At 38.2% G+C, this 25667-nt stretch overlaps 1 protein-coding gene across 2 annotated transcripts; it reads left to right on the forward strand.

Annotated features, from left to right (window-relative positions):
• The first annotated feature begins 556 nt into the window (after positions 1–556).
• Positions 557–25140, forward strand: LOC126262693 (thioredoxin reductase-like selenoprotein T homolog CG3887). Of its 2 annotated transcripts, none has more exons than XM_049959470.1 (4): positions 557–773; positions 23365–23494; positions 24359–24554; positions 24633–25140. In XM_049959470.1, exons 1-4 carry the CDS (start codon positions 613–615, stop codon positions 24755–24757), a joined length of 612 nt encoding a protein of 203 aa, XP_049815427.1. In that variant the 5' UTR covers positions 557–612; the 3' UTR covers positions 24758–25140. The 2 variants fall into 2 exon arrangements, with proteins under 2 accessions (XP_049815427.1, XP_049815428.1); XM_049959471.1 differs by lacking the exon at positions 557–773 and adding an exon at positions 3369–3519.
• Positions 25141–25667: the final 527 nt, after the last annotated feature.

The following is a 25667-nucleotide window of genomic DNA, read 5'->3' on the forward strand; positions in this document are numbered from 1 at the left end:
TGGACCCCGTATCAACTTCGAATAATTGAAGAAGAAAATGTTGAATAGTGAGCTGTGAGGTAGTTACAGGTTTGTTCAGTCTACACGAGAAAGTCATATAAATGCTCAAGAAATGTGTGCCACAAGGACAGTGGGTGTAAAGCCATTTGCGGCCATACCACTTGCGACTAGGACAGGAAGGGAGGGAAATGGAAATCACACCCTCCCCACCTGTACGGTGGTCTGTATAATAAGAAAGCAGATGTAGGGAAGGTGATTGCCAGATAGTTGTCGCATGCTTATGTTCAGGTACACAGATGTGATAGATGCGAACATTTTGTTTATGTGCCATTATATTTAGTGTTTGATAACAATTGGTATTATCGAAACAGCAAGTTGACCTGCCGTATAGATTTTTATATTGTATGAGCTACAACAGATGTGATTTTTAGTGAAGGGTATTTGAACATTATTACATTTGTTAAGGAAACATCACTGGTGTGCTGTGATCTCTTTAGAGATCACTGCTGGTGTGTTATCTCGTTTGCTATTAACATCCTTGGTTTGTGTACAGCTTCACGCTGTAGTAGCTCTGGTTATTATGAATGTGTCACATGGTAGGGATTTAGCGTTATGGCACAGTGGGGTGCGTGTGCCGTATTTTGTCTGTTTACAATTTTTGCATATGTGTCTGTTAAAGATCTCTTTTCGTCGACTAGTGCAAGCATAGAAAAACAAATACCAGTAACAAAAATTGACAGACTGACCGGACCTGTTTTGAAATTTCACTACTGGTAATTAAGGGCATCAGTTTCTGAATTTAGTGTGTCGTTGCAATGAACGTATGTGATTTGTGTAAAATACACGCTCAAAACGTGATTAGTGTTTTTGAGTAAGTGTGTCGTGTTTGTACGTCTCCTGTGGTAATCCTGTGGGCGAGGGATGTAGGAAGTATGGAATCAAATTGTCCAGCCCAGAATAATGAAATGAAGTGCGTCCCTAATACACTATCCGTATTGATGCTACCCAGTTCACTTACGGCACAGTGTCGCCAGCAATTGATACAGTAATCGTTATTCGAATGCAATTTTATGTGCTGGTTTCAAGACTAATGAAACTCTGTTTCACAGCAGGAAGCGATTATTCTTTCTGGGTGGTTGCAGGCTCATAATTACGGCCCAGACACTCAGGCTGCAGTTGCTTCTTGACATAGCCTACAATTATTGCTCAGACACCCAATTTGTTAGTTGCTGTTCAATGTATCCCTTAAAGCAAAATTATGGGTAATATCTGACTTGAAATGTCAGCAAGTGACGCCTTTCTATGTAAACTATACAGTTTCAAATGTGTATTACAGTGCATACAGAAAATTTGAGCTCTGTATCTGTCTCACAGAAATGGGGTAGGGATGTTTATTGTAGTTGTTATTTTCTGATGGAACACTGTTATTAATGGTAATAAGACCTACCAGATGTCCGCATGTTTTCTCAGTTTTACTTTCCCATGGTGTTAGTTTATGCTTTGCTGTTCCTCATGTGCTAACACTTCCACAGCTGTGGATCCTGTAAAGCCCTCTTGTTGTATATCACTTTTAGTCTTTTTTTTCTTCATTAAATTTTCATTGTGTTTACAAACACTGTACCAAGAAAATAAGCCATTACTTTTCTCTTAATAGTTAAACTTCTAAACTGAAATTACTGCCTACTAAACATTGCAGATACTTTTACTATCTTCACTTTATAAAATATATCCTTATTATATTTTGCCCTGTCACCGGAGGTGTATTATGTTTTTATTTATCAAATAATCTGATGAAACACCTCTCAGTTAGCATACAATCTGATATCAGAGTCCAAATTCTGTCTAAATTTTTATAGGCATATGTTAATGCCAGTAGCATATCATAATTTGTGTTAGTTGCTGTTTCTTCATGTGGTAATCTACATCATTTGATTTAGCAATTCTGTCTATACTTTTTGTCTTTCTGTTACATTCATATTTGTTTCTGCAGATGTCCCATTTTTTATTTTGTCATTTGTTTCATAATGGCTTCGTCATGCCCAACCTGGCATTTAATGTGCACATGTAATGTATATAACAGAGCACAACACCACTTCCTCCAGTCCCTGGTAATTTTCAATCTATCTGTTTGTCTACATCCTACGTTATCTATTTGCTTACTCATCAGGAATGGCGTTCTTTGTTTTAGAAAATTTGCTGTGAGGGTAATTGTGGTATTCATGGCTTTAATATAGACACACAGAAAATACTTTCAGAGTAGTAATTATCAGCTCTGTTGCCATTAGAATTTCCTCATACTAGGTAGGACACCCTACTCACGTAATCATCAGGATTGATTGCTGCAGGATCTGAGTAAACTTTTTTAAAATTTGTTTCCTCATTTATTTAATTCTAAAATAATAAATTGCGACAATTTGAAATACTCCATTCAAATGGGTTACATGGTGCAAAGCAGGCAGGTGACCAATCTTTGCTTCGTTGTCTTGGAAATGGTGTACTAACTATGGCAGTTCCCCTGTGGGTGGCAGCAGTGCAACTCTGAGCTAGTTTGCCAGGATACGTAACAGCTCCCTATAAACCATCTCTGCTAACAATGCCCTGGTGTCTGGCGTGTATAATGGATGAAGGCCCAAAAGGACCAAGGGAAGGGCCTTTGTCCATGTCTCACTTAGGCACTTTAGAGCTGCCTTAAGGGTCCAGTGACATCTTTCTGCTATCACGTTGATGGCAGGATGCTAGCTTGTCATCCAATGATACTGGCTGCTGTGCAAATTCGGCAGTTCTTGGAACAAACCCTTGTGGTAGAGCCGCCTGACAACACACTGATCTCACTGCTGATGCCTGAGCTGCTAGCTCACCATACATGCCAGGGAATAGATGCCCATCTTCCTGGAGCAACAAGACTCCCAGCTGTGGCCATCGTTCCAGATGACCTTTGCAGTGGAGAGGTGGTGCCTGTGGGGAGAGCCCTCGATCAGAGGGAGTGGAATCGAGAGCAGACTTTTGCACGTCAGACGTATCAAATTCAATGAATACAAAGAGCATACTGATCTGGCTATCTCATCAGACAAGTCTAGAAGATTCAGTTTGGACACTTATAATCGTACTCTTTTTCCTACTCTGGCTACTCCATGGAAAGTGGGACAAATCAGATGATTGGGAGGAAACGATTTATCCAGTACCTGATATGCACTTGAATAGTTGGGAGATACTTTTACTGTCACAAAACCATTAATTTTTGTGAACACATTGAAGATGCGCAATGGGTTACTACTGATTAAAGCCGCCTATGCTGCACAATCTAGACCAACTCAGACATGTAAATAATTAGGTGATATGCTAGTGACCATTACCCCTCATTTTAATTTTTGAAGAGAATCTCCTAGGAAAAGTTAGTCATAGGGTACAGGTGTGACTCACCAGCCATGAGGTGCTTCCGAAGCGTACACATTGGTCATATGTCAACCTGCTGCACAGCTGATCCAAAGTGTGGAAACAGCAGATGGTCACTCCAAGAAGGTAGTTCTTGTGAATATCTGCCTTTGTGTATCAGTTGTAAAGAACACCATCCTGCATGTTTGCCCATTCTTTAGGAAAGATAAGAAGATAAAAGTATATAATTCTATTGCCTGCCTGTCATATACTAAGGCAAATGCTAATTCCTACATTGTGTTTGCATGATGAACCATTATGCGAAAGTCACAACCATCGCCCTATCTACATCAATTTTCCCGAAACTACTACCCTCCACTCTCCTCTGCATGTACATACATATTCTGCAAGCCACCATGTGGTGCGTGATGGAAGGTGCCCAATACCGCTATTAATCATTTCCTTTCCTGTTCCACTCACAGATAGAGTGAGGGAAAACAACTGTGTATATGCCTCCATATTAGCCCTAATGTCTCATACCTTATCTTCATGGTCCTTATACGAAATCTATGTTGGCAGCAATAGGATAGTTCTCAATTCTAAATTTTCTCACTAGTGTTCCTCAAACAAGGATGTCGCCTTCCCTCCAGGGATTCCCATTTGAAGTCCCAAAGCATCTCCATATTACTCGTGTACTGTTCGAGCCTGCCGGTAACATGTCTACCCGCCCACCTCTAAATTGCTTTGATGTCTTCTTTTAATCTGACCTTTGAGCAGTACTCAAGTATAAATCGCACTAGTGTCATATACGTGGTTTCCTTTACAGGTGAATCACAGTATGATAATCCTCACATGCTTGTTCCATTTCTGCTTTGCGATGTTATGCCCATATATTTAAACACGACTATATCAAACAGGACACTACTAATTCTGTATACAAATATTATGCATTTGTTTTTCCTACTCATCCATATCAACTTACATTTTTCTACATTTAGAGCCAGCTGCCATTCATCACATCAACTAAAAATTTTGTCTAGCAACCTATATTATCCTACAGTCACTCCATACACCACAGCATCATTAGTAAACAACCAGATTGCTGCCCACCCTGTCCACTAATTCATTTATGTATGTAGATATTAAACACAGTCCTATGACACTTTTTTGGGGCACTCCTGACAATACTCTAGTCTCTGATTAACACTTGGCATCGGGGACAAGATACTGGGTTCTACTACTTAAGAAGTCTTTGAGCCACTCACATATCAGGGAGCCTATTCCATATGCTTGAACCTTCATTAACAGTCTGCATTTGAGGTACCATGTAAAATGATTTTGGAAATCTAGAAATATGGAATCTGCCTGTTGCCTTCATCCATAGTTCACAATGTACCATGTGAGAAAAGGGCAAGCTGAGTTTCACATGAGCAATGTTTTCTAAACTGTGCTGATTGAGGGACATAAGCTTTTCAGTCTCCAGGAAATTTATTATACTGGGACTCAGAGTATGTTCTAGTATTCTACAGCAAACCACTGTTAAAGTTGTTGGTCTGAAATTTTCGGGTCCATTCTTTTACCCATGTTGTATATAGAAGTCACCAGTGCTTTTTTCCAGTCACTTGGAACTTTGCACTGGGCAAGAGATTCGCAATAAACGCAGGCTAAGTAAGGGGCCAGTGCCGTAGATTGCTTTTTGTAAAACTGAATTGGGATTCAGGGATGTGCCAGGCATCATTGGTGCCAACATGAGCCACAATTTGCAGACAACTGCACCGTGCGTGCTCGATAGTTGCAGGCAAGGCTGCCCCCACGTGATGGGTTAGACCCTCCAGCAGACATACTGAGTGCACTTAACTTTCTTCCCAGCAGTGGATCTTCCTAAGGGTCTCCATAATGCACCTAACATTGAAGCTCACCCTGTTGCGAAGGCAGACCCACCACGTCGGGTACACTAGGAGGACCCTTGGCAGCAGAGCCCATGGGCGAAACAAGCAACATCTGAGGTGTCCCAAGCAACACACAAGACTCTCCGCCACCACTACTCCCCTGGAGGTGGTTAATCAGAGCCAAAACCACACGAATGTAGTTCGTCTTCATGAACTGCAGCCAGTTTCTCCTGCATTCACACACAACATGCACATGTAGCAAGACTAACTGAAAAAGTAAACTATGATAGCCAACACATACATAGATATGCAACTGGTTACCCTCCTGACACGTCACTAATATACGCTGATACCTTCCTGTGTAGCTGGGTGTTCAGAAGAAGTGACACTGAGCTGCAGACTGCCTGAATTTACACTTACAAAACTCGCACAAAATATAAGCAATGCGTACTATGAAGAAAACACAAGTAAGCTAAATATGTATCTTGCTGCCCTGCAGATGTGTTCCAAGTGACAGCTGGTGCTGGACTGTGTGGGTAACTAGGCTGAACTGAACATCACTTTTGACTTCAAAGCAAACAAATGAACAACTACTGCATGCTTGTGGTACCTGAAGCACCGTGTTTAGGAACCACATCCTGTACCCAGCCAGAGAAGCAGCTTCCTCCTCCAACATACACCGACGACACAACTACCTCTTGGGAGAACTGTAGCAGCTGCAACTTGGGCAACGCACCATTGCCCACTCTTCATCTGTCCCCACACCCCCCATGCATAGGCCCTCACATGAATCTCGGCCACGAAAGGTTGCAAAGTAGGAGGAGAGAAAGAATCGGGTCAAGGCTACTCCAGTAACCCCGGAGAAGCCAGATTGCCTCTCACAGTCACATTTTAAACGAATTTCGTTGATGTGGTTCCATCCCCACCAGTGACAGGCAGTGATTCTGGGGCATGACTGGTTCTCCTGGCTTCTTCAAATATAACCTGGACACCTGTAACTTGATCATTCAGTGGAACTGTGTTGTATATTATGTCACCTACCGGAACTACAACACACTATTTCCTCATATTTTATGTAACAAGTCACCACCACATTGTGATTGGTAAGCTTTGCAGACAGTTGCTTCTTGTAGAATGCCACCTCCTTCTGGCTCCCCATGGTAATCATGTTCTTTCAGATTTTTTGCTTCTTGTCTTTGCGGACAACTGACAGAAAATTGATATGATTCTCCAGTTTCTCTGTAGCAGTGGTTTTTATTCTCAGATGTAACATCTGTCACCCTTCCTTTCCTGTGTTGTAATTGCTTTTAGATGTGATTTGACTCATTTTTAGTACATCTTGTTTCTTGTTTTATAGATAGCTCTCAGTTGAATATCGAGTGCTCTCCCTCCCTCCCTCCCTCCCTCCCTCCCTCCCTCCCTCCCTCCCTCCCTCCCTCCCTCCCTCCCTCCCTCCCTCCCTCCCTCCCTCCCTCCCTCCGCCCCCCCTCCCCTTAACAGTTTGCCTAAGACGGATCACACATGTGATGGCTGTGGGAGGGCCTGCTCGCTCTGCATGCAGAACCCTGGGGACACCCACTGCTACCTATTTCTGTCATCTTGGTTTTTTTTATTGATGGTCCATTACATATTTAGCTGTCTCTCTTGTAATGATCTGGATCTCAACTAGAAGGTGTTCTTTACTCTGTAACTGATTTTGCTCTTAATGGGGTTGACAGGGGTCAGATGCGGGTGGGATTCCTCTCGCCATAGCTGAGCCCTGGCAGACCATTCATCTACTCTAACTTATGTAGCAATCCAATCCAATTCTCCATAAATCATTTGTCTACTCTGACATCAGTATTGCCTCAAGTGCCTAAGTTTTACCACTCATACACACTGTGCTCATCTGGTCATATTCCTGAAGGACATAGCTACATCTTGATGAATAACCACTTGATTGAGGGACCAATGACATTGGCATTTAGTCTCTTACCTCCTAATGAGCCAAAACCTAGATTTCATTTTGAATTTCTTGAATGTCATTGTTGATGGCACATGACTACATGTGAGAGTCTTTTATTGTTATGGCACCAAATTTAACTGTTCACAAAATAAACTGTCTTCATTTATACTTGTTCTTCATAGTCAGGGTCACCCAGTTATGAGGGTAAGGCTTATACACCACATACCACTTAAACTAATGTACACAGAACTTAAGTGCACAGAATTACTTTTTATATGTAGCAACACAAATACACATCCATACACACACAGAGAGAGATAACTTGATACTGAGATTAACTTCAAGAATAATCCTTGTACCAGAGGTACCACACACTACAGCCTTGAACCAATTATTGCTACATGCCTAGAGGTGTTTAATGAAATGTTTGTGTAGACATCATAAAAGGTTTCAGAATTTCTTATGGTAACAAGGGGGCTACAAGGTATTCTCATGAACAAACAGGCTACAAATATCCTTTTTGTTTCGTTTCTTAATTGATAAACAAACCATACTGGTGTAATTTAGAGGAATTGCCTGAACGTCACTCACCGCATAAAATTGTTAGAGATGAAACTTAAGCTTCTGTTAATGTTTCCTTGTTGATAGACAGCAGCAATGCAAATTGGGCAAAAGAATGTACCTCTCTTCACCACCCTTTTGCAACCTATTTCCATAGCATTTGTTGTCTTGCATCCAGTGAATGTTGGTGTGAACTCATTTATTGCAAATTATGTTGCCAAAAGTATTTGGATACCCACGTTCTCCATTTTCAAACTGCCAGTTGTAAAGCTGTAATTCATTTATTTAACCCGATCATATTTGAGTCTCTAGTTCCTCTCATATATCACACTAGGGCTGGGGTTCCCAAACTTTTCTTCTGATGGAACACCTTGTTTATTTTGAAGGTTAATAAATTTTTTTTCAGAAATGAGAGAAAACTTGTTTTATTCAGTGATTACTTCAATTTTAACTCCTAACTGATAACACAGAAACTATAATACAATATTAAAAAGTAAGAAAACACGTAAAAAACACCATGTTTTTGTGGAGCATTTATTCACTGCCCATGGAACACCAGTGTTCTGCAGAACACAGTTTGGGAAATCATGGACTGGGGTTTACATAGCATATAGCATTTTGCTATTACTGCAGTGCTTAATCTTGGATATGATTTCCACTAACTTGTAGTACATTGCAGGCAAAATTAGTTTCCTGAAACACAGGTATTAATTTTGCCAAGTGTTTGAACAAATTGATTTGGCCTTCCATCAACATTTTACATTGTCTTGCAGATTTTTCAGTGGACTCCAGGTAATGGCTTTGAGCAGGCCAGGCCAGTATATGTATCATATTTCCTTTGAACTATGATACACTTGTTTTTGTTTGTAAGTAAGAGTATTTTCAAGATGATAAAGGAAATGTTCCATTTCAAATGGCCACTACATTTTGGGAAGCCTGTTTACAATCTTTTCATAAGCACCTACATTCATTTTGCCATCGGCCAGTAGTAAACTCCAAAGAGCACTAAATTACTGAATTCATGAGGACTCGTTCATACAGTACACTTCATGATTTGTGGGTACCTATTAATTCATTTCTTAAATTGTTGTCTGCTGCAGACATGCTGAGCTGAACATTACTTCAGTATTACCTAATGTATCTACATGCAGTGAGTAAGATGTGTTTGAGCTTCTACCTGGACTGATGTTAGCAGAGTGGCCTGGGTCACACTGCACTAAATATTTGTGGAGTGCTTTCTACAAATTCTCCTTCTGTCACTCTTTAAAATTTGTCACTGCCGAGGTGAGCACTATTACAGATGTGAAAATTAGTTTCTGTTTTTCAGTAAATTTACTAATCTACAGAAATGTACAGGTAGCTTTTTAATCAATAATTTCTGATCCAGTTTTTTAACATTTGCCAAAAGTTACTATTGCTTTCAGACTCGAAAGATTTATTGGATAATTTTGCCGAAACACACTCTTGCTGACAGAGATGGCTTGAAACTGTTGCTATCAGAATCTGTGGAGGAGTTATCACTTATTTCAATATCCAATCATATTTTCTCACTGTTTCTCTTCTTGAATATCTCAACTATCTCTTTCACAGTGCAATCAAGGCACAAGCCCTGAAGAACATTAAGAATTAAAGCATAGCTTAATGTAGCAAACTGAGTCCACAACAGACAAAGAATCTGAAAATAACTTAGCAGTGAGAAAAGTGAAAAGCTATCGGGATATGGTGCAGTCTGCGCTCAGATCTGTACTGGTCATTAGCAATTGGGAAGGAGGCCCAAGCTAACTTCTCAGTAATGTTGAAGAAAAACTCAAAGGCGTTGTTTAAACTCTGGTCAGCAACACCCAAGGGGTGGCGGAGCATGGGAAATTAACTCATAAACAGCTGTCAAAGAGTTAAGCCTGTGAAGGTGATGTGAAAGTTTAGTGCTTGTATGTTGTTTCCATATCATACCATACCCAACAGTATAATGTGCACTTGTAACTGAAATTCTGATAGAGTATCTGAATTTGTGAACAATTGCAATCATATTGAAACCTCCTGGTAGATTAAAACTGTGTGCCGGATCAAGACTCAAACTCAGGACCTTTGACTTTCTCAGGCAAGTGCTCTACTAACTGAGCTATCCAAGCACGACTCATCTCCACAGCTTCAATCCTGCCAGTACCTCATCTCTTACCTTCCAGTTCTGGATAAAATCATATTGCAATCAAACTCACTCACTTCATTCATTTTACCATCATTGGAAGATGTTCATCTTTTGTCTCTGTTGTTGTCAAGACTGTAAACAAAATCAGTATCATTCGGGAGGACGACGGTTCAATCCCGTCTCCGGCCATCCTGATTTAGGTTTTCCGTGATTTCCCTAAATCGCTTCAGGCAAATGTCGGGATGGTTCCTTTGAAAGGGCACGGCCAATTTCCTTCCCCATCCTTCCCTCACCCGAGCTTGCGCTCCGTCTCTAATGACCTCGTTGTCGACGGGACGTTAAACACTAATCTCCTCCTCCAAAATCAGTATCTGGCACCTTGACAATCTTGCATTCCGTACATTACTCATTACTTACTCTTCTTTCTGGCTGAATTTCACTGTGAAAGATCAGAAAATGTTCGCTACGTGGGCTCTGTAGATAGGTGAATGTGAAAATGAATGTAATTCAATGAAATTGGATCACAGAAGATGCTTTGTTAAGCTAAATGTGAGTGGTGTAAAACAACTCTTTTCATTGCCATAAGCTGAAGATAGAAAACCAATAATAGTTTATTATAACGGATTCTGTCGAAGATGATCATGCAAACAGGTGTACACTTGCAGAAAAGTTTCCATTAAAAATCGCTTCTGAAGACTAATGACCTCACACAGTCCTTGCTACAAAAAGTTTGTTGTAACCTGAAATTATGACTTTGCATCCATTCAGTGTGATGTTCAGCATTATTGTACTTGAAATTGAAGTCATATGTTAGCATTATAGGCAACAAACACATCTGTGATATTCAGAATGAGGATGAAACCTGCAGTGAGATTGTACTTCTTGTCAATGGACTCGCCTGCCAAAGTTACTGGAAAAACAAAAGATTCACTCTGACGCTACAATTGTTTGAAAAAGGATAACGAAAGTTAAACATCCCAGTGGCACCAAGGTCATGAGAATGGATTTAGTTGCAGGGGGCAATAAATTAAGGACATTCAATTTTTAAAAATTATTGTCAAACGAAACTACTTCATAACTTTCTAAAAACAGTCCTCTGAAGTGACTGGATGATAGTTCGGTAACGTATCCATCAGTGATAAAACTTGGGAAATGAATTTGAATTCTTTCTAGTACATACATCTGTGTTGAAATGGGTGAAATTACACAGCTACAGCAGTAGTGGTGACCCAACAAACAAGCATTTACAAAAAAAAGAAAATAAAAAAATGCTGAAGCATTATGCCAATTTGGTGAACTGAGCTTGTGAGCAGTTATTCTGTGCTGGTTTCAAATGGCACTTACATAAGTTGTTGTGGGACATAATTTGGAAAAGGGCTTTGGTTATAGTGTAGGAAAGTATTTGGCGTAAAGTCTAGAGGAATGTGTATCCATCAGGACTGCTGGAATGGGGACATACATGCACCCAATACTGGAAGACAGATACTACTACACAATACATTGAAAGACAAGCTGTGCTCTAGAAAGTAGATATTGAAATATACACAGTCTTGGAAAGAATATCAGGAACTGAATTTTCTGAGGTTGTATTCTGGATGCAGAACACTTAAGACACAAAATTTTATTTATGTTATGACTCTTAGTGTTGTTCGGTGGCATCTGAATTCAGATGCAGCAGTAATGAAAAATAATGTGTTTTTTCACAAATGAAACTTCGTTCTGTCATGTTCCTTTAATTTTTGTGTCACTGCAAAAAATGGAATGCTGTAGTAATCATAACTGTTGACCTTGAGTTCTCAAGAAGGCAATAATGTTTTCTACTGTCGGGGCACACAACAGCATTGTCATTAGTGTCCTTGTGCAAGGGAACAAAATTCTAAAGACAAAAAAGAAATAAAAATAAGAAAATAATTTAAAATACTAAAAAATGGCAGATATTTCAATGAATTGCATGAAAATATATGAGAAGAACAAGATGGCAATATGCAGAATTAAAAGATGATGTAATAGCTATCCATTAGTTCAGGAACTGAAATTCCAGCACTGCCAATAGATACATCAAAAATAGAAAAAAATTGTTCCAAACTTTTGAAAGTGTTAGTTAACCTCCATCAGTGATGAACAGGGTTTAGAGAGAGGGTCAGGTTGATCAGATTCAAGGTTTCTGGAGGCCATTAACAGTTTTTGTACTTTTAATGTGTGTATCAACCCTGAAGGATTGAGCCTTTGTGTGCTTGTTGTTTTACAGTTTTCTCAAATGAATGCTGTTATTGGTAAAATTAAAATATTTCAGGATTAGTATTAGTAATTTATTTGGCCAAGGATCATTGCACAATAATACAGGATTTTTCAGCGTAATACGGTGAAAAACATAAGTTTCTGAGAGAGAGAAATTAGCGCGCATGCGCACACACACACACACACACACACACACACACTCTTAATGAAGGATGGACATGTGGTTGATTAGTGCCTTGTTGCAGGAATTATCCTGGCATTTGTCTGAATATGAGCCTCCATCCTCCTGAATATGAGAAGGTACCTCCAGTTATACACCTCGCAAACTAAATCATTATTTCAAAGAGATTCATGTAATTATATTTGTTATATGCATATTTGTAACACATTTAAGATTTTGTGTTGCAAAACAAAACAGAACAAACCTTCAGTCAAAACAGTGGAATCACTAGAGATAAAGATATAGCATACCAAAAATTTCTGGGGTAAGATTAAGTTAAGCTTCTTAATGAAGTTGCAGTATGGCACATCTGAAGTGGCTGGTGCTCTAAAAATCAGCATTCTGAACACATTGTCACTAGCAGAGGTACTCATAGAGAAAGCAAGCCTCTGTGGAATCTGCAGACAAAAGAACAATTGACTCAGATCCTATGTACAGGACAGAAAATAGTGTTAGATGGTAACAACATGCAGGTAGGAGAGTTAGAATCTGACTGGGGAACAGTAGATTATGGAGTTCTATGAGATTGTGTCGGGGGTCCTCTGCTATTTCTCTTAACTTAACCACCTACCTCTGTCCTCAAACAAAGCAAGCAACTTTACAATGTTTGCAGATGACATAAGTCTTGTGATAGACAATAAAACATCCACTGACACAGAGCTAAAGGCGAACTAGTTACTTTCAGATGTACTAAACTGGCTCAGCCTAAACTCTGTCCCAATAAACCTCAGAAAAATCAGTTACATTCATTTCCACTCTGGTCACAAAAGCCCACAAGAGATAAACATTGATGAAAAGGCTTAGCTCAGCAACATTTGCCAAACTTGGGGACATAAGTGTTTCAAAATCTGCCTTCTTTGGCTACTTCCACTCACTTATGTGTTGTGTAATAATCTACTGGGGCAATTAACCGCTGTTAAAAAAATTCTTTGCAAGTCAGAAACACGTCGTTCAAATTTCATGTGGAGTGCCTCCAAGAATATCGTAACCTTTTTAAGCAAATAAGGATACTAACCACTCCCAATATCTCTTGTTGATCGTGAAATTCACGCTTCACTACCCCTCTCAGTATGAAATGAGTGAGTCCTAACACAGGAAGAAAATGTGACATACACTGTGACCTGAAAAATTTGTCGCTATTACAAAAAGATGTAAAACACACAAACACAAAAAATCTGCAGTGCATTCCCAAGTAATATTAAGTGTCTACACGGTAATAATTTGCTATTTAAAAGGAAGCTAAAAGAGTTCTTGCTTGAAAAAAAGTTTCTATATTCTAGAGGAATTCTTTAGCAGAGATAAGCAAGATTATTTCCCATGTATTTCTGTGTATTCCTGCTTCAATATATTTTGCTACCTTTGTTACGTTAATTTGTGTTCTGTAAGTCAACAAGATGGTATTTTTTACTTATAAATAACTGTGTAGATTATATCTGAAAACTACAACTTAACGTCTGCTTTTGAGTGTAATTACTGATTGTGTTTTTTGCTATCATTTTCGAATTTGTATTCTTAATCTTTGTTTCTGGTCCTTAATGATATGAACATACTAATGAATTAAATGTTTTGACTTGTTCCACATCCATTTGTCACCATGCAAAAATGGATCTATGGAACATGTATCACAATAAAATAAATAAAATACACTTAGGTGTGCTTTGGGAAAATGTGATATGGTCATAGTTGTTCTTGCAGTATTTTCCTAAATTAGCAGACAACATTAGAAGTAGTGTCTAACCATCCAGCAGAAACTGAGTAAATGTCTAGGAGAATAATATCGTATTAAATGTTGTAGTGCATAATGAGCAGATAAATACATCAGAGCTGTGATTATTCATCCTATACAATTGTCTTGAATCATCAGGGCAACAGGACTGAGCACTTATCTCAGTTCAGTTGTGGATCATAAATAACAGACTATGCTTCCTCAGTGACACATGACACTATGGCACCTGTATACAGAGAGAGATTGTGTACATAACACTTAAAACAATTTGTTCTTGGATATTGTTACGTAACATTTTTGAGCTTTGGGATCATATTGTACCCATGGGGAGCCTTGAATACTTTTCATTGACAAAAGTGTTACAGAAATGTTAATCAGCTCTTACACCCAGATGTCAGACACACAGATCGGTGCCAAACATTGTATGCCGATAGAGTATCAACCAAAACTCTGATACAGTTCATACCATGTGCTGCTGTCCAGCAGAACTGGCATAAGTGGTAATTAAAAGTAATACCAGAACTGGGGAGAACATCAAAAGCATAGCAGTGAGTAGGTAACTTACGTTGCTCCTGTGGCGAAGTTAATAGAGCGTTAGGTTTTCGTACCAAAGGTCCCACGTTCAAACTCCAATGATAATAATTTTTTTTACTGTATTAATGCATGAAAATGTTGTATGGGACAACATGTTTATGACGTGTAAAAGGGCTATTTGTAGTTTACAGCAATAAAGCCTGCTTTTGCTTCATTTCTTTGAAAGTAGTAAACCTGTAGAGTACATTTGTAGTTTCACAAAATGTACAGTCAGAACATAAAAATAAAGAAACAATTACATCGCATGTGCAGAAGTAATTGTAATAATAATAATTATTATTAATAAACAAAACAATAAGATTAATAATAAATACATAACATTCAACTAACTAAGCAAAAGCAGATTGCCAAAAGAACATTGCTACAGACTCGGGAAAGTCCTTTTACATGTCAGGAAAATGTCCTTCCACAAAAAAATTGTCATCAGTGGTGTTTGAATGCTCCACCTTCTCACCCACGTCAGATGTGCAATACAGTCAATCACAGGTATGCTCCTTTGCACCGTAGCTCTGGTGATACTTTCAGTTACCATTTCTACATGTTCTACTCGATGACAGCACACAGCATGAGCTAAATCAGTGTTTTGGTTCATACTCTATTGGAATACAACATTTGGTATCGATCTGAGTGTCTGACATCTGGAGGTTTGGGTGTGTAAGTGTCAGATACGTACTAAAAGGTGAAGAATGAGTTGTATTCCACAACAAGTAATTATATGCAGACTATTGATATTAATACACATACATCTTTCTTAATGGGCCATATTACAACAAAATTTGACTTATTTTTTGAGAACTTAAATGACTTTCACTTTCTCCATAAACATTAAAGTACAGACTCAATGGGTCTGCAAAGAATGCTAGCAATTTGTTTATATTTCCATACTCCCATAATTTTGAACTGTTGTTTCAGCGTAGTCATTGCCCTCTTTATAAAGATCTTCATGTAAGTGGCACCGTTGCCAGAATATGACATTATGCTTCTCATCACCCTTCGTGTATAATGTCTTCAGTTTATATTCATCTTTTCAAAGGATATCAAGTGATCTGAGCGTTAAAACAAAAACAAACAAAAAAGTTATCTCCATCTTATCACAGACTGAGGAAGACAGCCCCTGGCTGAAGTAAAGACTGTAATGATTTCGATATTCTAAATCTTTCCATTGCACCTAGAATGTAAGTGATGATAGCTTGTGGAATCATGGAAAAGCCTGGAGAACTGTACTAAGAACTGACTGCTGCAAGTTGGGGAAGAGACACAACGAAGTGTGCTACCTCTGCAAAACCTTGGTGGTAAAATTACTAATTCACATTATTGTTATTTTCAACGTGGTTTTGCGTGTCCTATTCATATTTTACAACTCTTGGTTATTTTTCTGTGTTCTCAAAACATGTTTTTATATTCTGGAGTTCCCTATACAGTGACTGACCGCTTAAATGTAGGGTATCTGATTTCACATTTTTTGATGTTTAAATACCTTGCACAAATTATAGCTGTGTATAAAACCAAATCTACAGTACCTAGCAAAATGTTCTGAGCCTCATACAGGTGCTGATATCAATGAACAGATTGTTACACCTTCACAATAAATAAGTGAAGCATCTTCAATTATTGCTATTTCACATGTAGTGTAAATAAATACTTTTTTCTTTTTTACACTTTCAAGCAGTAATTATGTATCACTTATCAGAATTACTGAATAGGACATTATCTCCAAAATCTTACTATTCACACAGTGACGTATGTTTTGCTGATTCCTAAGGTGCACTAGGTTTTGTCGAGTAATTTTTATTTTACAGAAGACCTTGAATTTGAAACTGTGTAGTAACACATGTTCTAAAAATGTTTATCCCACTAAAGATGTTTTGCTGTAATATTAACTTTGATACTGGTTAAGATACAAGATGTATTGGTTACAGATAATTTTTTACCTGATGTGCAGTAATCTGGGAGTAGTTTTATTTAAAGATTTTGTTGTTTTTCCAGAAATTTAATGGTGATTACAACTTATATCCTGCTTCAAAAGTGTAGGATCTGGTTAATATTTAAAAAATGCATGTATATTACTTAGAGGAACAAGAAAATTATTTAATTATGTTATTGACTCATATTATAAGACTACCAAACTGTTAGAAATGTAGTTTGGTATTTGAGGCATGAATAGAGACAGGAGTGACACAAATTATGATAGTGGGTTGTTGATACAATATATTCAGTGTATAATTGTACAGTGTGTTTCTGACTATGAGTAGTACTTGCCACTCAGGTAGATTTTAAACCATAGACAAAGACCTGGTGAAGTTTCCAGTCAGAAATGTACTTCTGAAGAGCATGACAGCAAAGTTGTGTTTTTTTTTTTAAAGTATAATTGTATCAGTGAGTTTGGCTGAAAATTATTGTACACCAGTGTGCTTATCATAATGAGTAAATGCCTGTCAAATACAAAGTATTTTATTAGTACAGCTTCGTAAAGCATGCATATTGTGTGGATTTCATTTGTATAGATAAACTGGAATATCATGCACTCATTATTGGAAATGAAAATTCATCCAAGTTGCTGAAATAATTTTTAAGGTGTCTGCTCCTTCATTTTTGGCGCTTAAAAATGACTAATTCAAATGTGATCTTTCTTCTGTTGAAGCTGGCCCATGTGATAAACTAAAGCCACATGAAAATAAAGTGGGCAGTATGGTGAAGGGTAGTCAGTAAATAAAGTGTGCAAAACAAGCTGATACCATAGACATAGCAAAAGCTTTATTAGTTGAACGCTAATCAGAACCAAATGCAAAAATATTTCTCAGCATTGGTTGGACAGCTGCAAAAATAATGCAACTGATTTTTTGCATGGAATTTGTTGCTGTGAATGAAATGAAATGTGAGTCCAGTACTTCTCAATGGAAAAGAAACAAAAACAGTTCTCAATGCAGTAGGTGGCAGTTGGCAGTCTTCCACCAAACATGAAGCTGATTTCACTTGCCAGAAAGATACCTGCTGGCTTCAGGTATACAAGAGAGATTCTTCACATCAGTTGCTGTTAAAAGGGTCAAGCAATGTACAGTGTAAGTTTTCTGGACCATCTGAATGAAAAATAAATAAGGATAGGCATGATTTGGAAAAAAGGGGTAATCTTTTATTAGGACTCTCCATCTACCCACAAAAGATACTTTAGCAATGCAAAAACTGAGGTATTTGCAGTGAAAAATGTTAAAACAGCTACACTATTCATCAGACTCCAGTGACAAGTTTATGGCAGCTGCAGATGAGATTTGTATACTTCAGAGCTAGAATTACTCACTGGAAAACTGTTGGACAAATTGAATTGAACTGAAAGGAGTCTATTTTGATGCAGAAATGCTTTTTTGGCCTAAAAAAACTATGTCTATTGGAGGCAGCGAGTTTTTCACCTTGCCATTGTGTAAAGATAATGACTGTATGACACAAGCTTGAAAATTATTGTTCTCTTGTTTTCTTCAGCAGAAAGACATTACAAGGGTAATAAAAAAAGAATTGTTGAGGAAATACCTTCATGTGTAGGGACCTATCAGGTTGCTAGATGTCACTGCTGAAAAGATAAATAAATTTCGTTATTGCATTTCACTGATACTGACTTATCATTCATAGTGTACAGAAATAAGTCTAACAGGATTACACAAATAAGTTGTAAATGGGGCTTTTAGCAAGTAACTGCAGAAAGCCACAATAGATATTTTGTTTGACTCAGTATTTTCAGTGACTTTTGTACATAGGGTTTCAACAAATGATGTAATTGTTTAAGTGCAGTTTGCAAAATAAATTTATACCTTTTTGCATATAAAGAACTCAATAGCTGGTCTCAATATTTCTGTAAACCACCAGTACATAAAAAATTGCTGATAAGAGGAAATGAGTTCTGCGAAATGAGTTGTCAATCTGTGTATAGTATTGTAGACAGAAATGATGATTATGGCCATATGTCAAGCTGTCGGTTACCTACTCTTTGCTGAAAATTCTAGTATGTCTCATTTACATGTCTGCAACCACAGTAGAGTGATGAGTGTGACAGACTTTCATGCTGGGATCTTGGGTTTGATTCCTGGTACAGCCAGCGACTTTTCCATGTTGGGAGGACTGGACTGAGGTCCACAGAGCCTCGTGATGCAAATTGAGGAGCTGCTTCAGCAAGAAATAGTGGATGCGAGGTTTGAATGTTGACAACAGCTGGGAGTGCAGTATGCTGATCCCATGTCCCGCCTACTGCATCCGATGAAAAATGCGTATGACACAGCAGTCAGTCAACTGTCATGTGGTCTCCAGGCCCTGATTGTGGGGTTTCTTTTGTACTTGTTTACATAAGAAATTCCCACATAATATGCAGAAGCATGGATTACATTTTATATACACATTTTGATAAATGTTATGTGACAATGTGATACCCATGTCTGTTTTAGTTGTATACACAACAGTAACATAAGTGATCATTTATTAGGTAAAATAAGCTGCAGTCAATCTTAGGGCATGACCCCCAACAGGATGTCAATGGTGAAAGATAACAAGTCGTAGTGTGCATACAGTGAATAATTCTGCTGGAAAGACATTATAAAATAATACCTGAATATTTGTATCAGTTATTTTAAAGATGATGTTTGGAGAAATAAACAACGATCAGTTGCAACGAAGGAAGTATTTGATTTATGTATAGTCTGCATTTAGTTTTTCTGTGCTTAAACAGTTCTGGTTTTGATTGAGGTTAGTCATCTTCAGACATTATATTTCAGTTATGCCAGTTAAAGTACCAGTTGACATCTACTTGTATAACATACTAAGTAAATATGCATGCAAATGCTGCAGGTGATATTTTGGACTATATGTAAATAAAATGCTTCTTGGACTGTAGCAAAGATCCAGTCCAATGTAAAACTGTTTTAGATAACATGGTATTAAAGCAAGTAATGTTGTGCAGCTATTTGGGTTGTCAGATTAGACTTAATGCTTAGAAATACCATGTACACTAAGGTGACAAAAGTCGTGGGCTACCTTATAATATCATGTCAGACCACCTTTTGCCTGGCACAGTGCAGCAACTCAACATGTCACAGACTCAAGAAGTTGTTGAAAGTCCCCTGCAGAAACATTGAGCTGTATTGCCTCTATAGGCATCCATAATTGTGAAAGTTTTGCCAGTGCAGGATTTGTTGACACAAACTGACCTCTCAATTATAACCCACAAATGTTCAATGAAATTCGTGTCGGGCAACGTGGATGGCCATATCATTCGCTCAAATTGTTCAGAACATTCTTCAAACCAGTTGTGAACAATTGTGGTTCAGTGACATGAAATCGTTGTTCGGGAACATGAAGTTGATGAATGGCTGCAAATGGTCACCAAGTAGCTGAACATGACTATTTCCAGTCAATGGTTAGTTCAGCTAGACCAGAGGAACCAGTCCATTCCAAGTAAACACAGCCCATGCCATTATGGAGCCACCATCAGCTAGTACAGTGCCTTGTTGACAACTTGGGGTCCATGGCTTCATGGGGTTTGCACCACACTCAAACCGTACCATAAGCTCATACTAACTGAAATGGATACCCGTCTGATCAGGCCACAGTTTTCCAGTCATCTAGGGTCCAACCGATATGGTGACACAAGCCCAGGAGAGGTGCTGCAGGCGAGTCATGCTGTTAGCAAAGGCACTCGCACCAGTTGTCTGCTTCTGTAACCTGTTTATGCCATATTTTGCTGCACTGTTCTAATGGATATGCACATCAAATGGCCCACATTGATTTCTGCAGTTATTTCACACAGCATTGCTAGTCCCTTAGCACTGACAATGCTATGAAATGAAATTACACTGCTCTCAGTTGTAACATGAAGGCCTGCTGGCCACTGCATTGTCTATGGTGAGAGATTATTCCTGAAATTTGGTATTCTCAGTGCACTCTTGATGCTGTGGATCTTGCAATATTGAAGTTTCTGAAATGGAATGTCCCATGCATCTAGCTCCAACTACCATAAGGTGCATGGCAGATGGTATGTCCCATTGTACCAGTTATTAGAGTTTCTTCCTGTACCATTCATGTATGGAGTGTGGGAAGAATGATTGTTTGAATGCTTCAGTGCATGTAGCGATTATTCTAATCTTATCCTCATGATCCCTATGTGAGCAATGCACAGGGAGTTGTAGTATATATTCCTAGAGTACGGTTCTTGAAACTTTGTTAATAGACTTTCTCAGGGTAGTTTTTGTCTATCTTCAAGAGTCTTCCTGTTCAGTTCCTTCAGTATATCTGTGACACTCTTCCACAAAGTAAACAAACCTGTGACCATTCCTGCTGCCATTCTCTATATATGCTCAATATCTCCTGTTGGTCCTATCTGGTACTGGTCCCATACACTCGAGCAGTATTCTAGAACTGGTTGCACGAGTAATTTGTAAGTAATCTCCTTTGTAGACTGATTGCACTTCCCCAGTACCCTACCAATAAACTGAAGTCTACCACCTGCTTTACCCATGACTGAACCTATGTGATCATTCTATTTCGTATCCATACAAAGTGTTACACCAAGGTATACCAAAAAGTCCTCTGTTCACTCACAAATTTCGCTTGATATCCCATATGATCATACTTTTGGCAGTAAGCATAGGTGCAATACTGAATCAAATGCTTGTCGGAAATCAATAAACGGGACCTATGGCCCTTGTAATCTGGTCCCTTCAATCCCACAAACCAACCAACCAAATCAGGAAATGGTGCATCTACCTGGTTGCCTTGATCCAGAGCTTTCAGTGTGTCATGTGAGAAAAGTGCAAGTTGGGTTTCACAAGATCAGTGTTTTCGAAATCCACGCTGGTTGGCACTGAGGAGATCATTCTGTTCAAGATACCTCACTGTGTTTCAGTGCAGAATATGTTCTAAGACTGTACAACAGATCAGTGTTGAGGATATTGGACAGTAGTTTTGTGGATCACTTCTACTAACCTTCTTGTACCATTCCACATTTAACATCAATCTGGTAATTCCCATGGTACGGCCATAATCACATAGCAAATCTTTTCACATCAATCACCTGAGTACAAATAACAGCTCTGCCAATGCACTGTCCTTTTACACTGTGTGTACATGATATTACCATCATTTACGCATGTGAATATGGCTATCGCATGATTTTTGTCACCTCAGTGAGTGTGTGTGTGTGTGTGTGTGTGTGTGTGTGTGTGTCACTATCCATTACACATTTTAGAAAAAAATGTGCCAAGATTCAAGAATACAGTTCTATAAATTTCTATGGTCTATCTACTCCTTTTCTATGGCACCATGTGGTGTGTGCCAAGAAAAGAACCTTATGTTGAATACAGAGCACCAGAATGACAGTCCCAAGAAGAAAAAGAGGTTATTGTAGAAAACAACATATAAGAAAGTAAACAAAACACCATCGCGAGAAGTAGAGGTAGATGCAGTCTTTGAGAAAATAAACAAGTACTGTAGCAAATTTCTGATAATTAGCCTTAGATTGTAAACCATACGGGAGAAGAAACATTGGAAGACCTCAGAAGAGATGGAAGGAATTTGTAAAGACAGAACAAGCTTAAAAGCCTAGTCCATTAATTGAAGGAGCTGATTTTAAGTATTATGATTGTGGGGTGGAGACAGCTGGGTAACTTCAGGTGAGTGAAAGTGATTCCACCATTATGCGTACAATAGGAATGAGAAAAATTGTGATATCACAGGTGAGAAAACTTGCTGTTAACAGAGGAAGAATAGTTGCAAATACTTTAGGCACTCATATTTGCTCCAGAGCTATCTGTGACTTCAGTGTCACAGTGCATACTCAAAGTTCAAGCAGGGTATTCCACTTCTGCCCACTGTCATGGCAGATTGCAGTGGTTTACTAGACATTGTGACTGGAACAAATGGCAGTGAGCCTGGATGATTTTGAATTATTGTGTTTCAGGTTATTAAGTGTTTTTGACACCAGCTGACCTGGAAATAAATGTCCTAAGTATACCAAAATGCCATTGTTTATGCAGGTGGCATGATCAGTGTGAAGTCACAGTAGGTATTTGCAGTTGAGGCATGCCTGCATTAGAATGGTATTTATTTAGATTCTAGAGAGATATTTTAAGACTTCTCTGAGTTGTGATGTGCTCTGCATCCTGCCGTTATTTTCATGGTTGAAAGGATTTATGCCTCACAGAACTGCCCACAATGTTAAGATAGTAGATGAGGTGGATATGGCACGAAAGTACTGGCCAGCTCATTTACTTGATCTGAATGTCGTAAAATATGCAGGACACAGTATTTTATCACCTCTGATATGCAAAACACACAGATGAAGCTGTGGGAAAATGCAGCTCATATTTTTCTGAACAGCCTCTCATAGTGTGCCGTACACAGGATGACTTTATGCAGTGGGCAGATTCCTCACTGATCCCCTGGTGTAAATGGGTAATAGCAATGCTTCTGTCCCTGCAGTATTGTTGCAAATGTAATTTTTATGTACCATTCTATCGTGGCTGTCTCTTGTAGGGAATTCCTTCCATATCATAAGTGAAATGTATAGTTTATACATATTCACATAGAGATTTGACATATTGCTACCCATTTTGCCGAAAAAACGACACACTATATCTATGTTGACTTGCTGTGTAGTTACTTATTGTTAGATGTAAACAATATTTCATTTAATTTCAGCTACTCGTGTGGATATGAGAAAGCATTTCAAGAGTATGCTAATATAATACAGCAAAAGTATCCCCATATTCGTGTTGAGGGAGAAAATTATCAGCCTCCCAGATTAAGTCTGGTTATATCTAGGATACTGGTAAGTCACTGGTGATTCTAGTGTATTTTGTTTGCAATGTTGCATTTTGTGTAGAGTTTCTAATTGAAATAAAATACAAAATGGATGTTTTTAAGTGTTAAGGATTAAGTTGTCAGTGGCACATGCTGTTTAATGGTCTAGAATAATTTGTCCATAAATCACATAATGACAGTTGTCAGTCTTATTTATTTTATTTTTATTCTGGTAAAATCAGTTACTTCTTAAGGTTTGTGATATAATAAGATTTGTAAATTTGAACAATGCAAAAAGAGATGAACAGTGTACAGGGTGTCCATAATTAAAGGTCCAGTAGAAAGAAATCCACTACTCAGAATGATGTCAGATTTGAACAGAATATTGTAGATTTGGGGGGGGGGGGGGGGGGGGACACATCATGGAACAAAAAAGAAATGTAACAAAAATTTTACTGATAGATGGTGCTGTAAGTGTCTTAATGTACTCGTAAATGGGTCAGCTACAGTAACAGATGAATTGCAATATGACAGCTATGGTTTGAGCTTACGTTACACACATACTGTTCACTGTGCATAACTGCACAGTTTTGGCAGTCAATAGTTGTGTCACTGTTACTTAGGTAAGCCCATCCAATATAACAAGGCTGTATAGCCCTGCAGAAGTTCCGGACACTCAAGGATATGAAAAAGGCATTGGCCCAGTGTCTGCTAGTGCACCGTGTAGACAGAGAAAAGCAGTCCATCTGATATCTGTCGATGATGTGGCTGAATTAAAAATCATATAGTAGAACATAACTGCTCTGGATTTGTTGTCAATTTGTGAGCTTTGTAAAATTTTGTACTTATTGTGTAGTGTTAACTGACAGTTTCTCTCTCTCTTTTTTTTTAGTCTGTTTCCAGACTTTCCCTCATATTTTTAATTATTACTGGTTTCAACATCTTTGAAATATTTCAAATTGCTCAACCAGTATGGTGGTCATGGTGCATTGACAATAAGATTTATTCTTCCATGATGGTGTATTTTATGTGCAATTCATTTGAAAGCATGCTGATGTCCACTGGAGCTTTTGAAATAACATTTAATGGTGAGTACAGGCTGAAGTTTTTTCCTGCATTGTCGATAATGTCTAGAAGAGTAAAAATGGTTAATTTATTATTTCTAGATGTTCCGGTGTGGTCAAAATTGGAAACAGGAAGAATACCGCAACCTCCAGAACTCTTCCAAATAATTGATAATACATTACAGTTCCAAAATAAAGCTGACCTAAAACCTAACTTTCCTAAATAAGTTTCAAAAGAGTGTTGTGCCACAGCCCTGTGAAATGTATTTTATAATGTTATTTAACAACTGTGATACCATTATAGAGTGTGAACATGTTTATGTTACCTAAGAAGCCTGGGTTAAATGTGAAATATTTATTATTTATTTTGTTGAGAGATTTATATAAAATATATAATACTGTGTGTGAGAGAGAGAGAGAGAGAGAGAGAGAGAGAAAAGAGGGTATATTTAAATATGCTAAAACAAAATACGATAGCATTAGATCAGTCTTGTCTAATGCATTATTTAAATGGACCACATAATATTCACTTCTGCTAGAATTAATTTTTCTTTGCATTTGTGTCGCTATATCAAGTATTGTTTCAAATACATTCTGTTTTCATTACTCAGTACATCTGCAAATTATTTTTATACTTGTAAAATAAGCCATTTCTTCAAAATTGGGTATGACCTATTGTACGTAATTACAGAAGGAAGAAAAACAGACAGCCAGATTTTAAATTAGAAAGAAACATTGACAGTAACTGAGTGAAGTTGTAATGAAAAGTGCACTTGAACGGTGTGTGTGCAGAGTATCATCTACATTTGGGAGGGTGATGGTTCAGGTCCCTGGCCTGCTAACAAGGTTTAGGTTTTACATGGTTTTCACCAGGCTGTTGGTTTAAATGAGTACTTTATTAAGTGCTGCTAGATGGTTCCAAGTGTGTGCACATTCCCAACTTATGTTAGTAGGCACAGCTGAGAATGTGCACACAGCTGAAACCGGGTAGTAGAGCAGCCTGGTCGAAACAATATTGTTCTTTAAATTTGTCGTGGCTGTGGAGCCTACTCTTCAGTCAAATTTCTGAGTAAATATCTGAGCGGTGTCTGTTTTGTTAGACATTACTCAGATATATACATCTCTAAAACAGAGGGC

This window comes from Schistocerca nitens, chromosome 6 (assembly GCF_023898315.1).
Source record: "Schistocerca nitens isolate TAMUIC-IGC-003100 chromosome 6, iqSchNite1.1, whole genome shotgun sequence".
In the NCBI taxonomy this organism is placed as follows: domain Eukaryota; kingdom Metazoa; phylum Arthropoda; class Insecta; order Orthoptera; family Acrididae; genus Schistocerca; species Schistocerca nitens.

Bases quoted from the DNA above. Each gene is read 5' to 3' on its own strand.
- LOC126262693 (XM_049959470.1), top strand. From the start codon at position 613: ATGGCACAGTGGGGTGCGTGTGCCGTATTTTGTCTGTTTACAATTTTT. The intron at 774-23,364 runs GTAATTAAGGGC...ATTTAATTTCAG, and splicing joins GTTTTGAAATTTCACTACTG to CTACTCGTGTGGATATGAGA. The intron at 24,555-24,632 runs GTGAGTACAGGC...TATTATTTCTAG, and splicing joins TTTTGAAATAACATTTAATG to ATGTTCCGGTGTGGTCAAAA.